Here is a 16,199-nt window from a genome sequence, read left to right as displayed (position 1 = left end):
ACATTGCTCATGGGTACCTGGCCTTCCCTGCATGGATTTGTACCATCTGCTTTGGTCTTGGTTTCTGCCCAGACTTGGAGAATAGAGAGGTCAGCATCTGGTGGGTGGGCAATGGGCACCTTCATCTGCCTCTGAGTCCCCAGTCCCCTGTGACCACCCAAAGCCCCTGGAGTTGGGTGGGGGCAGGAAAGGGCTTCTGTTTGCTCTGAGCATGGTTCCCTTTCTCCCACAAATGCTCCTCCTCATGCATGCCTCTAGCTCCTCGCTCACTACCCAACTGTCCTACTGTCTAACCCTTGTTGCTCCCATTATTTGTTATATGGTTGTCAGTCAGTAGTCCAGAAAAGTACAGTAAGGTCAAAGGTAAAATTTTTAGAAATCACTGGTGTTGTAAACAAATGTTGAACTCAATTTAATGATATGGATGCTGAAGTGTAGGGGACAGTGACTGATGTCTGTAATTTACTGTTTTGGTAGAAACTCAGTCACTTACTTTAATTAATTAATTTTTCCAGCTTTATTGAGGTATAATTGACATATAACGCTGTGTAAGTTTAAGGTATACAATGTGATAATTTGATACACATATGTATTATGAAATGATTACCACGATAAGGTTAAACACCTTCATCACCTCACCTGATTACCATTTTTTTATGTGTGTGGTGAGAACATTTAACGTTTACTTTCTTAGCAACTTTCACCTATAATATACAGTATGATTAACTATAGTCACCATGCTGTACATTAGATCCCCAGAACTTATTCATCTTATAACTGGAAGTTTGTACCCTTTGACCAACATCTCCCCGTTTCCTCCACCCCTAGCTCCTGGCAACCACCATTCTAGTCTCTGTTTCTATGAGTTCAGCTTTTTTAGATTCCACATATAAGTGAGATCATACAGTACTTGTCTTCCTCTGTCTCATTCACTTCACTTAGCATTCTGCCTTCAAGGCCCATCCATATTATTGCAAATGGTGGGATTTCCTTCTTTTTTGTGATGAATAATATTCCATTGTGTATGTATACACACACCCCCCCCCCACGTGTATATACACACATGTGCACACCACATTTTCTTTATCCATTCATCCGTCTATGGACACTTTGGTTATTTCCACGTCTTGGCTATTGTGAATAATGCTGTAGTGAACATGGGGTGCAGATATCTCTTTGAGATACTGATTTCATTTCTTTTGGATGTATATCCAGAAGTGGAATTGCTGGATCATATGGTAGTTCTATTTTAAATTTCTTGAGGAACCTCCATACTGTTCTCCATAGTGGCTGCACCAATTTACATTCCCACTGACAGTGTACGAGGGTTCCCTTTTCTCTACATCCTCGCCAGCACTTGTTATCTCATATCTTTTTGATAATAGCCATTTTAACAAGTGTGAGGTGATATTTCATTGTGGTTTTGATTTGCATTTCCCTGATGATTAGTGATATTGAGCATCTTTTTATGTACCCATTGGTCATTTTTATGTCTTCTTTGGAAAAATGTGTATTCAGGTCCACTGCCCATTTTTTTTATTGATGTCATAATAGTTTATAGCATTGTGAAATTTTAGTTGTACATTATCGTTTGTCAGTCACCATATAAATGCGTCCCTTCACCCCTTGTTCCCACCTCCCATCCCCCTGGTAACCACCAAACTGTTCTCTCTGTCTGTGTGTTAGTTTATCTTCCACATATGAGTGAAATAATGTGGTGTTTGTCTTTCTCTGTCTGGCTTATTTCACTTAACATGATACTCTCCAGGTCCATCCATGTTGTTGCAAATGGGATGATTTTGTCTTTTTTTATGGTTGAGTAGTATTGCATTGTATATATATACCACATCTTCTTTATCTGATCATCAGTCGAGGGACACTTGGGTTGCTTCCACTTCTTGGCTATAGTGAATAATGCTGCAATGAACATAGGGGTGCATAAGCCTCTTTGGATTGTTGATTTCAAGTTCTTTGGATAAATACCCAGTAGTGGGATAGCTGGATCATAAGGTATTTCTATTTTTAATTTTTTAAGGAATCTCCATACTGTTTTCCATAGAAGCTGCACTAGTTTGCATTCCCACCAGCAGTGAATTAGGGTTCCCGTTTCTCCACAACCTCTCCAACATTCGTTATTTTTTGTCTTAATGATTATAGCCATTCTAGCGGGTGTAAGATGATATCTTAGTGTAGTTTTGATTTGCATTTCCCTGATGATTAGTGATGTTGAACATCTTTTCATGTGCCTATTGGCCATCTGTTTATCTTCCTTGGAAAAACGTCTGTTCATATCCTCTGCCCATTTCTTGATTGGGTTGTTTGTTTTTTTGTTGTTCAGTTGTGTGAGTTCTTTTTATGTTACAGAGATTAACCCCTTGGATATATGATTTGCAAATATTTTCTCTCAGCTGGTGGGTTGTCTTTTCATTTTGACCCTGGTTTCATTTGCCTTGCAGAAGCTCTTTAGTCTGATGAAATCCCATTTGTTTATTTTTTCTTTTGTTTCCCTTGTATGAGTAGACATGGTATTCAAAAAGATCCCTCTATGACTGATGTCAAAGAGTGTACTGCCTATATTTTCTTCCAGGAGTTTTATAGTTTCAGGTCTTACCTTCAAGTCTTTGATCCGTTTTGTGTTACTTTTTGTGTATGGCGAAAGAAAATGGTCTACTTTCATTCTTTTGCATGTGGCTGTCCAGTTTTCCCAGCACCATTTATTGAAGAGACTTTCCTTTCTCCATTGTGTATTCTTAGCACCTTTGTGGAGGATTAGCTGTCTGTAGATGTGTGGTTTTATTTCTGGGCTTTCAATTCTGTTCCATTGATCTATGTGTCTGTTTTTGTACCAGTACCATGCTGTTTTGATTACTATCGCTTTGTAGTATATTTTGAAGTCAGGGATTGTGATGCCTCCAGCTTTGTTGTTTTTTCTCAGGATTGCTTTAGCTATTCGGGGTCTTTTGTTGCCCCATATGAATTTTAGTATTTTTTGTTCTATTTCTGTGAAGAATGTTGTTGGGATTCTGATTGGGATTTCATTGAATCTGTAGATTGCTTTAGGTAGTATGGACATTTTAACTATGTTTATTCTCCCAATCCATGTGCGTGGGATATCTTTCCATTTCTTTATGTCATCATCAATTTCTTTCAATAATGCCCCATAGTTTTCATTGTATAGGTCTTTCACCTCCTGGGTTAAATTTATTCCTAGATATTTTCTTCTTTTTGTTGTGATTGTAGAATGGGGTTGTGTTCTTGAGTCTCTTTCTTAGTTCATTATTAGAGTATAGAAATGCAACTGATTTGTTTTGTTTTTTTTTTAAGTAAAATATATTTTTTTATTGATGTTTTAATAGTTTATATCATTGTGAACTTTTGGGTTGTACTTTTTTTGTGTGTGAGATCAGCTCTGTGCTAACATCTGCCAATCCTCCTCTTTTTTTGCTGAGGAAGACTGGCCCTGGGCTAACATCCGTGCCCATCTTCCTCCACTTTATATGGGATGCCACCACAGCATGGCTTGCCAAGCAGTGCGTCAGTGTGCACCCGGGATCTGAACCGGCGAACCCTGGGCCACTGCAGCGGAGCGCGCACACTTAACTACTTTCGCCACCGGGCCGGCCCCCTGGGTTGTAAATTTTTGTTTGTCCATCACCATATATATGTCTCCCTTCACCCCTTGTGCCCACCCCTCTACCCCCATTGCCCCTGGTAACCACAATAGTTTTCTCTGTCCATGTGTTGGTTTATATTCCACATATGAGTGAGATCATACAGTGTTTGTCTTTCTCTTTCTGGCTTATTTCACTTAACATAATACCCTCCAGGCCCATCCATGTTGTAAATGCAACTGATTTTTGTAAGTTGATTTTGTACCCTGCAACTTTGCTGTAGTTGTTTATTTCTAATAGTTTTCTGATGGATTCTTTAGGTTTTTCTATATATAAAATCATGTCATCTGTAAACAGTGAGAGTTTCACTTCTTTGTTGCCTATTTGGATTCCTTTTATTCCTCTTTCTTGCCTAATTGCTCTGGCCAAAACCTCCAGTACTATATTGAATAAGAGTGGTGAGAGTGGGCACCCTTGTCTTGTTCCTGTTCTCAAAGTAATGGCTTTCAGTTTTCTCTGTTGACTATGATGTTGGCTGTGGGTTTGTCATATATGACCTTTATTATGTTGAGGTACTTTCCTTCTATACCCATTTTGTTGAGAGTTTTTATCATAAATTGTTGTTGGATCTTATCAAATGCTTTCTCTGCATCTATTGAGATAATCATGTGGTTTTTATTCCTTGTTTTGTTAATATAGTGTATCACATTGGTTGATTTGCGGATGTTGAACCATACCTGTGTCCCTGGTATAAATCCCGCTTGATCATGGTGTATGATCTTTTTAATGTATTCCTGTATTCAATTTGCCAATATTTATTTTGTTGAGGATTTTTGCACCTGTGTTCATCAGCGATATTGGCCTGTAGTTTTCCTTCTTTGTATTGTCGTTGTCTGGCTTTGGTATCAGGGTGATATTGGCTTCATAGAATGTGTTAGAAAGTGTTCCATCTTCCTCTAGTTTTTGAAATAGTTTGAGAAGGATAGGTATTAAATCTTCTTTGAATGTTTGGTAAAATTCTCCAGAGAAGCTGTCTGGTCCTGGACTTTTATTTTTTGGGAGATTTTTGATTACTGTTTCAATTTCTTTACTTGTGATTGGTCTATTCAGATTCTCTATTTCTTCTTGGTTCAGTATTGGGAGGTTGTATGAGTCTAAGAATTTATTCATTTCTTCTAGATTGTCCAGTTTGTTGGCATATAGTTTTTCATAGTATTCTCTTGTAATCCTTTGTGTTGCTGTAGTATCCATTGTAATTTCTCCTCTTTCATTTATAATTTTGTTTATTTGAACCTTCTCTCTTTTTTTCTTAGTGAGTGTGGCTAAGGGTTTGTCAATTTTTTTTTTGTTTTTTTACAATCTTTGTGAATATATTTAGGGAAAGTCACTAAATGAATAGACCACTACCAGCTTCAACGACTTTTTTTTTTTTTAATTTTAATAGTATATGTATATATATATTTTTGTTGATGTTTTAATGGTTTCTAACATTGTGAAATTTTGGGTTGTACATTTTTGTTTGTCCATCACCATATATACGACTCCCTTCACCCCTTGTGCCCACCCCCCACCCCCCACCCCCACTGCCCCTGGTAACCACAGTCCAGTTTTCTCTGTCCATGTGTTGGTTTATATTCCACATATGAGTGAGATCATACAGTGTTTGTCTTTCTCTTTCTGGCTTATTTCACTTAACATAATACACTCCAGGCCCATCCATGTTGTTGCAAATGGGACGATTTTGTCTTTTTTTATGGCTGAGTAGTATTCCATTGTATATATATACCACATTTTCTTAATCCAATCGTCAGTCGAGGGACACTTAGGTTGCTTCCACTTCTTGGCTATGGTGAATAATGCTGCAATGAACAGCATTAGAGGGGTGCATAAGCCTCTTTGGATTGTTGATTTCAGGTGCGTTGGATAGATTCCCAGTAGTGGGATGGCTGGATCATAGGGCATCTCTATTTTTAATTCTTTGAGGAATCTCCATACCGTTTTCCATAGAGGCTGCGCCAATTTGCATTCCCACCAGCTGTGTATGAGGGTTCCTGTTTCTCCACATCCTCTCCAACATTTGTTGTTTTTTGTCTTGGTGATTATAGCCATTCTAACGGGCGTGAGGTGGTATCTTAGTGTTGTTTTGATTTGCATTTCCCTGATGATTAGTGATGTTGAGCATGTTTTCATGTGCCTATTGGCCATCTGTATATCTTCCTTGGAGAAGTGTCTGTTCATTTCCTCTGCCCATTTTTTGATCGGGTTGTTTGTTTTTTTGTTGTTTAGTTGTGTGAGTTCTTTATATATTATGGAGATCAACCCCTTGTCAGATGTATGTTTTGCAAATATTCTCTCCCAGCTGGTTGGTTGTCTGTTCATCTTGATTCTGGTTTCATTTGTCTTATAAAAGCTCTTTAATCTGATAAAGTCCCACTTGTTTATTTTTTCTTTAGTTTCCCTAGTCTGGGTAGGCATGTCATCCGAAAAGATTCCTTTAAAACCAATGTCAAATAGTGTGTTGCCTATATTTTCTTCTATGAGTTTTATAGTTTCAGGTCTCACCTTCAGGTCTTTGATTCATTTTCAGTTAATTTTTGTGAATGGCGATAGCACATGTGAATGAAAGCACTTTCATTCTTTTGCATGTGGCTGTCCAGTTTTCCCAACACCATTTATTGAAGAGACTTTCCTTTCTCCATTGCATGTTCTTAGCACCTTTGTCAAAAATTAGCTGTCCGTATATGTGTGGTTTTATTTCTGGGCTTTCAATTCTGTTCCATTGATCTGTGTGTCTGTTTTTGTACCAGTACCATGCTGTTTTGATTACTATTGCTTTGTAGTATGTTTTGAAGTCAGGGATTGTGATGCCTCCTGCTTTGTTCTTTTTTCTTAGGATTTCTTCAGCTATTCGGGGTCTTTTGTTGCCCCATATAAATTTTAGTATTCTTTTTTCTATTTCTGTGAAGAATGTCATTGGGATTCTGATTGGGATTGCATTGAATCTGTAGATTGCTTTAGGTAATGTAGACATTTTAACTATGTTTATTCTTCCAATCCACGTGCATGGGATATCTTTCCATTTCTTTATGTCATCATGGATTTCTTTCAATAATGTCTTATAGTTCTCATTGTATAGGTCCTTCACCTCCTTGGTAAGATTTATTCCTAGGTATTTTATTCTTTTTGATGCAATTGTAAATGGTATTATCTTTTTGAGCTCTCTTTCTGTTAGTTCATTATTAGCATACAGAAATGCAACTGATTTTTGTAGATTGATTTTGTACCCTGCAACTTTGCTGTAGTTGTTGATTGTTTCTAATAGTTTTCCAACAGATTCTTTAGGGTTTTCTATATATACAATCATGTCATCTGCAAATAGTGAGAGTTTCACTTCTTCGTTACCTATTTGGATTCCTTTTATTCCTTTTTCTTGCCTAATTGCTCTGGCCAAAACCTCCAGTACTATGTTGAACAGGAGTGGTGAGAGTGGGCAGCCCTGCCTCGTTCCTGTTCTCAGAGGAATGGCTTTCAGTCTTTCCCTGTTGAGTATGATGTTGGCTGTGGGTTTGTCATATATGGCCTTTATTATGTTGAGGTACTTTCCTTCTATTCCCATTTTATTGAGAGTTTTTATCATAAATGGATGTTGTATCTTGTTAAATGCCTTCTCTGCGTCTATTGAGATGATCATGTGGTTTTTATTCTTTGTTTTGTTGATGTGATGTATCACGTTGATTGATTTGTGAATGTTGAACCATCCCTGCGTCCCTGGTATAAATCCCACTTGATCATGATCATGGTGTATGATCTTTTTAATGTATTGTTGTATTCGATTTGCCAATATTTTGTTGAGGATTTTTGCATCAATGTTCATCAGCGATATTGGCCTGTAATTTTCTTTCTTTGTATTGTCTTTGTCTGGTTTTGGTATCAGGGTGATGTTGGCCTCGTAGAATGATTTAGGAAGTGTTCCATCTTCCTCTATTTTTTGGAATAGTTTGAAAAGGATGGGTATTAAATCTTCTTTGAATGTTTGGTAAAATTCACTGGAGAAGCCATCTGGTCCTGGACTTTTATTTTTTGGGAGGTTTTTGATTACTATTTCAATCTCTTTACTTGTTATTGGTCTATTCAGATTCTCCATTTCTTCTTGGTTCAATTTTAGGAGGTTGTATAAGTCTAAGAATTTATCCATTTCTTCTAGATTGTCCAATTTGTTGGCATATAATTTCTCATAGTATTCTCTTATAATCCTCTGTATTTCCGTGGTATCCGTTGTAATTTCTCCTCTTTCATTTCTAATTTTATTTACTTGAGCCTTTTCTCTTTTTTTCTTAGTAAGCCTGGCTAAGGGTTTGTCGATTTTGTTTATCTTCTCGAAGAACCAACTCTTTGTTTCATTAATCCTTTCTACTGTTTTTTGGTCTCAATTTCATTTATTTCTGCTCTGATTTTTATTATTTCTCTCCTTCTGCTGGCTTTGGGCTTTGTTTGTTCTTCTTTTTCTAATTCTGTTAGGTCTAGTTTAAGGTTGCTTATTTGGGATTTTTCTTGTTTGTTAAGGTGGGCCTGTATGGCTATGAGTTTCCTTCTCAGGATCACTTTTGCTTCATCCCATATAAATTGGTATGGTGTATTTTCATTTTCATTTGTCTCCATATATTTTTTGATTTCTCCTTTAATACCTTCAATGATCCATTGGTTGTTCAGTAGCATGTTGTTTAGTCTCCACATCTTCGTCACTTTCCTACTTTTTTTTTGGTTGGTTGATTTCCAGTTTCATAGCATTATGGTCGGAAAAGATGCTTGTTATTATTTCAATCTTCTTAAATTTATAGAGGCATGCCTTGTTTCCCAACATATGGTCTATCCTTGAGAATGTTCCCTGCATGCTTGAGAAGACTGTGTAATCTGCTGTGTTTGGATGGAGTGCTCTATATCTGTCTATTAAGTCCATCTCGTCTAGTTTTTCATTTAAGTCCACTATTTCCTTATTGACTTTCTATCTGGATGATCTATCCATTGATGTAAGTGGGGTAGTAAGATCCCCTACTATTATTGTGTTGTTGTTAATATCTCCTTTTAGGTTTGTTAATAGTTGCTTTATGTACTTTGGTGCTTCTGTGTTGGGTACATATGTATTTATAAGTGGTATGTTTTCTTGGTGGAGTGTGCCTTTTATCCTTATATATTGCCCCTCTTTGTCTCTCATTACCTGTTTTATCCTGAAGTCTACTTTGTCTGATATAAGTATGGCAACACCTGCTTTCTTTTGTTTGCCATTAGCTTGGAGTATTCTCTTCCATACTTTCACTCTGAGCCTGTGTTTGTCTTTAGAGCTGAGATGTATTTCCTGGAGGCAGCCTATTATTGGATCTTGTTTTTTAATCCGTCCCGCCACTCTGTGTCTTTTGATCAGAGAATTCAATCCATTTACTTTTAGAGTGATTATTGATATATGAGGGCTTAACATGGCTATTTTATTGCTCATTTTCTGGTTCTTTTGCATTTCCTTTGTTTCTCATCTCATGTGTTTTGGATACCAATTCAGTTTGGTAGTTCTGTATGATGGTTTTCTTAGTTTTCTCTTTATTTACCATATATGTCTCTGTTATGATTATTTGTTTAGTGGTTACCATGAGGTTTCTATAAAAACCTGATAGTGAGATAGTCCATTATCTGATGGCCTCTTGTTTCCTTAGACTAAGTCGATTCCATCTCTTTCCCCTTCCCCTTCTAAGTTATTGTTGTCACAACTTATTCTATCTTGTGTTGTGAGTTTGTGGTTAAAGTGATGAAATTATATTTACTTTTGGTGTTTTCCTTCCTTTTATCTCTGATGTTACAATTAAGTGTTTGCTAACCTGTTCCGATAGAGAGCTGCCATTTTTCTGATTTTTTTCTACCTATTTTTCTCCTTGCTCAATGCTCTGTAACCCCTTTCCTTTTTTTTTTGTTTCCAGGTATGAAGGGTTTCTTGAGCATTTCTTGTGGGGTGGGGTCTTGTGGCAATGAACTCTCTTAGCTTCTGATTGTCTGGGATAGTTATTATTTCTCCATCATGTCTGAAGGATATCTTCGCTGGATAGAGTACTCTTGGCTGAAAGTTTTTGTCTTTCAGAATTTTGAGTATATCACTCCACCCTCTCCTAGCCTGTAAAGTTTCTGCCAAGAAATTGGCTGAGAACCTGATAGGAATTCCTTTGTGCATAATTTTTTTTTGTCTTGCTGCCCTTAATATTTTTTCTTTGTCATTGACTTTTGCGAGCTTTACTACTATATGCCTTGGAGAGGGTCTTTTCATGTTGATATATTTAGGAGATCTATTCACTTCATTCACTTGTATTTCCAGCTCCTTGCGCAGGTTTGGGAAGTTCTCAGCTATTATTTCTTTGAACAAGTTCTCTATACCTTTTTCCCTCTCTTCTTCCTCTAGAATACCTATAAGCCTTATGTTGCATTTCCTAATTGAGTTGGATATTTCTCGGAGAATTTCTTCATTTCTTTTTAGTTTTAGTTCTCTCTCCTCCTCCATCTGGAGCATTTCTGTATTCCTATCCTCAATATTTCTAATTATTTCCTCCATATTGTCAGCTCTGTTCTTTGAAGATTCCAGATTTTTCTTTATCTCCTCCATTCTATTTTTCATTGCCAACATTTCTGATTGGTTTTTCTTTAAAAAGAGTTTCAGTCTCTTTTGTGAAGTAGTTCCTGATTTCATTGAATTGTCTATCTGTATTTTCTTGTAATTCATTGAGCTTTTTTATGATAGCTATTTTGAATTCTCTGTCATTTAGGTTATAAATTTCTGTGCCTTCAGGATTGATTTCTGGGTGCTTGTCATTTTCCTTCTGGTCTGGAGATTTAATATGTTTTTGCATACTGCTTGAGGGCATGGGCTTATTTTTCCCCATGCTGAAAATATCAGGCTGCAGGTTCCAGTTTCCACCACTGGGTAGGAATCAAGAGTTGTGTATTCTGAGCCTGCCGCAGTCCGCAGGCGCTCTGGCCTACCCCCTGTGCTGGTGTGCTGGGCGGGAGGAGGGGCTCTTTCTTTTGCCTGTCTGATCCTGGGGGCTTCTCACTCTTCCCTCGCTATCTCCTCTCGTAGGTTGCTAGCTTGATGAAGACACCCCCTCAACAGTTCAGTCCCCTCCATATGGGAATTTCCCACTGACTGTTAGAGAACTTGGAGAGCGGCAATTTTCCTGTGGAGGGCCAGCCCTCCTGCCTCTCTCTGAGAACCGTGCAGTCCCAGTCCCAGGGTCGCTATCATTGGAGAAGGAGAGGAGTTCTCCTTACCTCCTTCCACTTCCTCTGGGGGTTCCAGCACCTCCACCTTCAAATGTAAAGCTGTGTGGGCCTCTCAGACATCTTTTGTGTTGTGTGAATGTCTTCTGTTGGTGTATGAATGTCTTTTCTGTTGTATCCTGGGGGGGAGAGTCTAAGGAGGATAGCTTACTCTGCCATGATGCTGGCGTCACTCCCAGGTTAATTTTCCCCTGCCCATTTTTTAATAGGATTATTTGTTTTTTTTGTTATTGAGTCGTATGAGTTCCTTATATGTTTTGGATATTAACCCCTTACCAGATATATGGTTTGTAGATATTTTCTCCCATTCTGTAGGTTGCCTTTTCATTTTACTGATTGTTTCCTTTGCTGTGCAGAAGCTTTGTAGTTTGATGTAATCCCACTTAGTTATTTCTGCTTTTGTTGCTTGTGGTTTTCATGTCATTTCCAAAAAATCATTGCCAAGACCAGTGTCAAAGAGCTTTTCCTCTATGTTTTGTTCTAGAATTCTTATAGTTCAGGTCTTACAGTTAAGTCTAATCCATTTCAAGTTAATTTTTGTGAGTGGTGTAAGATAGGGGTCCAATATCATTCTTTTGCATGTGAGTGTCCAGTTTTCCCAACATTTATTGAAGAGACTATCCTTTCCTCATTGAGTATTCTTGACTCTTTCATCAAATATTAGTTGACCATATCTGCATGGGTTTATTTCTGAACTCTTGATTCTATTTCATTGGTCTATGTGCCAGTAGCATACTGTTTTGATGACTGTAGCTTTGTAGTATAGTTTGAAACCAGAAAGTGTGATGCCTCTAGCTTTGTTCTTTCTCAGGATTGCTTTGGCTATTTGAGGTTCCATATGAATATTAGGGGTTTTTTTTCTATTTCTGTGAAAAATGCCATTAGAAATTTGATAGGAATTGTAGTGAATCTAGAGATGGCTTTGGGTAGTATGTCCATTTTAATATTATTCTTCTAATCCATGAACATGGAATATCTTTCCATTTATTTGTGTCTTCTTCAGTTTCTTCCATCAATGTCTTTTAATTTTCAGTGTACAGATCTTTCACCTCCTTGATTAAATTTGTTCCTAAGTATTTTATTGTTTTTGCTGCTATTGTAAGTAGGATTGTTTCTTTATTTCTTTTTTAGATAGTTTGTTGTTAGTGTATAGAAACACAACTGATTTTTATATGTTGATTTTGTATGCTGCAACATTACTGAGTTCATTGATTAATTCTAACAGTTTTTTGGTGGAGTTTTAGGATTTTCTATACATAAGATCATATCATCTGCAAACAGAGACAATTTTGCTTCTTCCTTTCTGATTTGGATGCATTTTGTTTATTTTTCTTGCCTGATTGCTCTGGCTAGGACTTCCAGTACAATTTTGCATAGGAATGGTGAGAGTGGGCACACTTGTCTTGTTCCTGACCTCAGAGGAAACACTTTCAGTTTTTCACCATTGAGTAGGGTGTTAGCTATGGGCTTGCCATGTCTGGCCTTTATTATATGAAGTATGTTTCTATACACAATTTGTTGGAGTTTTTATCATGAAGGAATGTTGAATTTTCTCATATGCTTTTTCTGCTTCTTTTGAGATGTGATTTTTATCATTTCATCCTACTGATGTGATGTATCATATCACATTAATTATTGATTTGCATGTGTTGAACCATCCTGGCATCCCAGGGATAAATCCCACTTGATCATGTTGTATGATCCTTTTACTATGCTGTTGAATTTGGTTTGCTAGTATTTTGTTGAGAATTTTTGCATTTACATTCGTCAGGTATATTGGCCTGTAGTTTTCTTTTCTTGTCCTGCTTTAGTATCAGTGTAATGCTGGTTTTGTAAAATGAGTTTGGGAGTATTCCCTCTTCTTCAGTTTTTTGGAAGAGTTTGAGAAGGATTGATATTAATTCTTCTTTAAATGTTTGGTAGAATTCACCAGTGAAACCATCTGGTCCTGGGCTTTTCTTTGTTGGGAGGTTTTTGATCACTGATTCAATCTCCTTGCTCATTATTGGTGTGTTCAGATTTTCTATTTCTTCATGATTCAGTCTTGGTAGGTTGCATGTTTCTGGGAATTTATCCATTTCTTCTAGGTTATCCAATTTGTTGGCATATAATTGTGCGTAGTACTCTCTTATGATCCTTTGTATTTCTGTGGTATCCCTTGTAATGTTTCCTCTTTCCTTTCTGATTTTATTTATTTGAGTCTTCTCTCTTTTTTCTTAGTCTAGCTAAAGGTTTGCCAATTTTTTTTTTCTTTTCGAAAAACCAGCTCTTAGTTTCTTTGATCTTTTCTATTGTTTTCCTGGTCTCTATTTCATTTATTTCTGCTTTAATCTTTATTATTTCCTTCCTTTTGCTAATTTTGGGCTTAGTTGTTCTTCTTTTACTAGTTCCTTGGTTTTAGGAAATTTTAGCAAATTAGGTTGATTTTTAACAAATTAGGCTGTGATCTTTCTTTTTTCTTAATGTAGGTGTTTATTGATGTAAACTTCCCTCTTAGAACTGCTTTTGTTGCATCTCATAAGTTTTGATATGGGTGCTTCCATTTTTGTTAGGCTGTGATCTTTCTTTTTTCTTAATGTAGGTGTTTATTGCTGTAAACTTCCCTCTTAGAACTGCTTTTGTTGCATCTCATAAGTTTTGATATGGATGCTTCCATTTTTGTTTGTTTCAAGATATTTTTTGATTTCCCTTTTGACTTCCTCTTTGACCCATTGGTTATTCAGGAATGTGTTATTTAATTTCCACATATTTGTGAATTTTCCAGTTTTCCTCCTGCTATTGATTTCTAGTTTCATACCATTGTGGTCAGAAAAGATACTTGGTATGATTTCAGTCTTCTTAAATTTGCTAAGACTTGTTTTATGTGTAATTTACTTTGAAATGCATCAAAAATAGGCTGGATTGTTGGACGGATAAAGGGATGTATAGATAGACAGATGTGTGATGAAATAAGGATAGTAAATGTTAATGGTAGAATAGCCATGGATACATGGCTATTCATTGTCATAGTTCTTCAAGTTTATGTTTGAAAATTCTCATGATAAAATGTTTGAAAAAAATTGCTGCTAATGTCGTTACCCAGGGAGAGCTGGCCTTTCATTCATTTACATATATATTTACATATATATATCTATATATGCACCAAGTGTTCTCAACCACTGGTAATGTCTGCAGACATTTTTGATTATTATGACTGGGGCAGTGCTGCTAGCATCTAGTGGGTAGAGGCCAGGGATGCTGCTAAACATCCTCCAATGCGTAGGACAGCCCCCACCACAAAGAATGGTCCAGCCCCAAATGTCAATGGTGCTGAGCTTGAGAAACCCTGAAAATATATGTATATTCATTCATATAAATGTATATATATGCATATTTTATGCTTACATATATTAAATGTTTTTTACATTATCATATTTTAATGGTGATCATAGACAAATATGCTGTGATTTATTGTGCCCAGCTGTATTTGGACATTTTTGGGGAGTTTACCAATCCTTTGTATACCTCAGTAGAATCTGAGGCTTCCCTGTCAGAAGAACCTCTGTTCTGTGTTGTGGAAGTCCCTTCAGGGAAGACTAATTGGTCATCCTCCCAACCAACTTGGGTGTCAACATTCTTTGTGGCTGGGGCATTTGTTCTGGGGCTGTTCAGGGGTTGTCATCTTTCCTTTGAGTACTTTTTCCTCAGTGGCTGTGGTAAGCAGAGGCAGTAGCCAGCAGTGTGGCATCTCACTAGCCTTGGGTCAGTGTTGAGCTGCCCAAGCTTGGATTTGGGATGGGGACAGAGAGCCATGTGCCCCCCATGCTCTGGCCCGAGTTCTGCTGAGTTCCTAAGGACACAACCTGACCTTAACCTCTGTCTTCTCCTTTCAAATATAGGCCTCTCCTTCTGATGAAAAGAGAAAGCAAGAATGGACTACAGTCACCAAACTTCCCTAGTCCCCTGTGGACAAGATAAATACATTTCCAAGTAAGATTTTTTGCTATAGTGTTGTGTCCCCAGTCCCATGTGGACGGAAGCTGCTGGCAGAGGTGCCTCTTCTGTATGTGAGAGAGCTGGGCTCTCATGTGTGAGAAGGGGCTGAGCAGCTGAGTGGGGCCTAGTGAGAGCATCAGCAAGGTTGCTGCTGTAGATAAATACATACCCCAGAGCCTGACCATAGAGAGTGAAGTAAAGGGGGGCCTGAAGACACGGCTCTTTTGGGGGCTCGAAAGAGATGGTGTCCTGGAGGGCTTCCAGGAGGAAGAGTTAGTGATGGCTGCTCACTGTCCTGTCTGTGGTGTCCCCTGGGGTGAGTTCTGGCTGGGTTGTGTCCCTGTGCTGCTGGGGTTCTGGCTAAAATGGCACAAGTGCCTCCTGAACAGAACAAAGTAGTTTCATTACTTTATATGCACTAAAATCTCTTGAATGTGACAGGGGCTGAGCCAAAATGGACTTTTTTGAACTATAAGTGTGAGGATATATTTTTATATCCAGCATAGAGATTTGTACGTCCTGGATGCTCTCTATCTTAACTAAGTGTTTAGTTTATCTGAGACCAAATTGTTTTAAGTCCTTTAGACACACTTGGCCACATAGAGACACACAGTTGTGTGAGATACACACATTCTTATCTCCATTGAAGGGTTTCCCCAGGGACTTCTCCTGACCAGTAACTTAAATCCTAGTTTCAGATCTGTGCGTTCAAAAGTACCAAACAGCTTTTGTTTTAGGTTATTTGGAGTCACATTTTTCACAAATTCATTTCGGCTTACGTAGAATTACTCCGGTTTATCTAGGTTTAACTTGTCAGGAGTTTCTGGGTGTTTCCAGGCGGTTTTGACCTCTGGCATGTCCCCAGATCTCTCCATTGAGGGGCTGGATTTAGAGGGACCGAACCCTGTTGCCTCTTGCCTGAGAACAGGCAAAAGCACACAGCAGTCTCCTTGAGCCTCTCTCCTCTCCCAGCCCTCATGTGCTTTTAGGTAAAAGTTGATTAGACTGTTCTCACCCTGATTCAACCTGAGGGTGTGGAGCCCTCTCTCTCCCATGTTCAGTAGAACTATGCTCCCAGGTGGGCCACCTGGAAACCAGTATTTAGCAGCTAAGGAGGCCTGATACCAGCCTTCAGAGAGGGGTTTTTATGTTAAAATTTTTTTTAATAAACTGAAAGCACCTAGAATAGAATAAAAAGATAAAAGCACCTAGAATGGAATACTCCCAGGATACACAAGCCCCTCATGCCCACTTCCAGTCACTGCTCCCCAAGGTGATCCACTATCCTGAATTCAACACCCA

General features: G+C 37.9%; 1 protein-coding gene across 4 annotated transcripts in view; it reads left to right on the top strand.

Annotated features, from left to right (window-relative positions):
• The window catches only part of RASSF2 (Ras association domain family member 2), a 53,074-nt gene that overhangs the window by 20,645 nt on the left and 16,230 nt on the right, over positions 1 to 16,199 (top strand). For all 4 annotated transcript variants that reach the window (XM_087445562.1, XM_087445560.1, XM_087445561.1 and 1 more), the window contains one exon: positions 14,801 to 14,891. In XM_087445562.1, the coding sequence (XP_087301688.1) occupies positions 14,833 to 14,891 (59 nt within the window). In that variant the 5' untranslated portion in view covers positions 14,801 to 14,832. The remainder of the gene's footprint in view (positions 1 to 14,800; positions 14,892 to 16,199) is intronic.

The sequence above is a fragment of the Ceratotherium simum genome, chromosome 21 (assembly GCF_057802395.1).
Source record: "Ceratotherium simum simum isolate JZ-2026a chromosome 21, ASM5780239v1, whole genome shotgun sequence".
NCBI lineage: Eukaryota > Metazoa > Chordata > Mammalia > Perissodactyla > Rhinocerotidae > Ceratotherium > Ceratotherium simum.
This window is presented reverse-complemented; position numbering and strand designations above follow the sequence as displayed.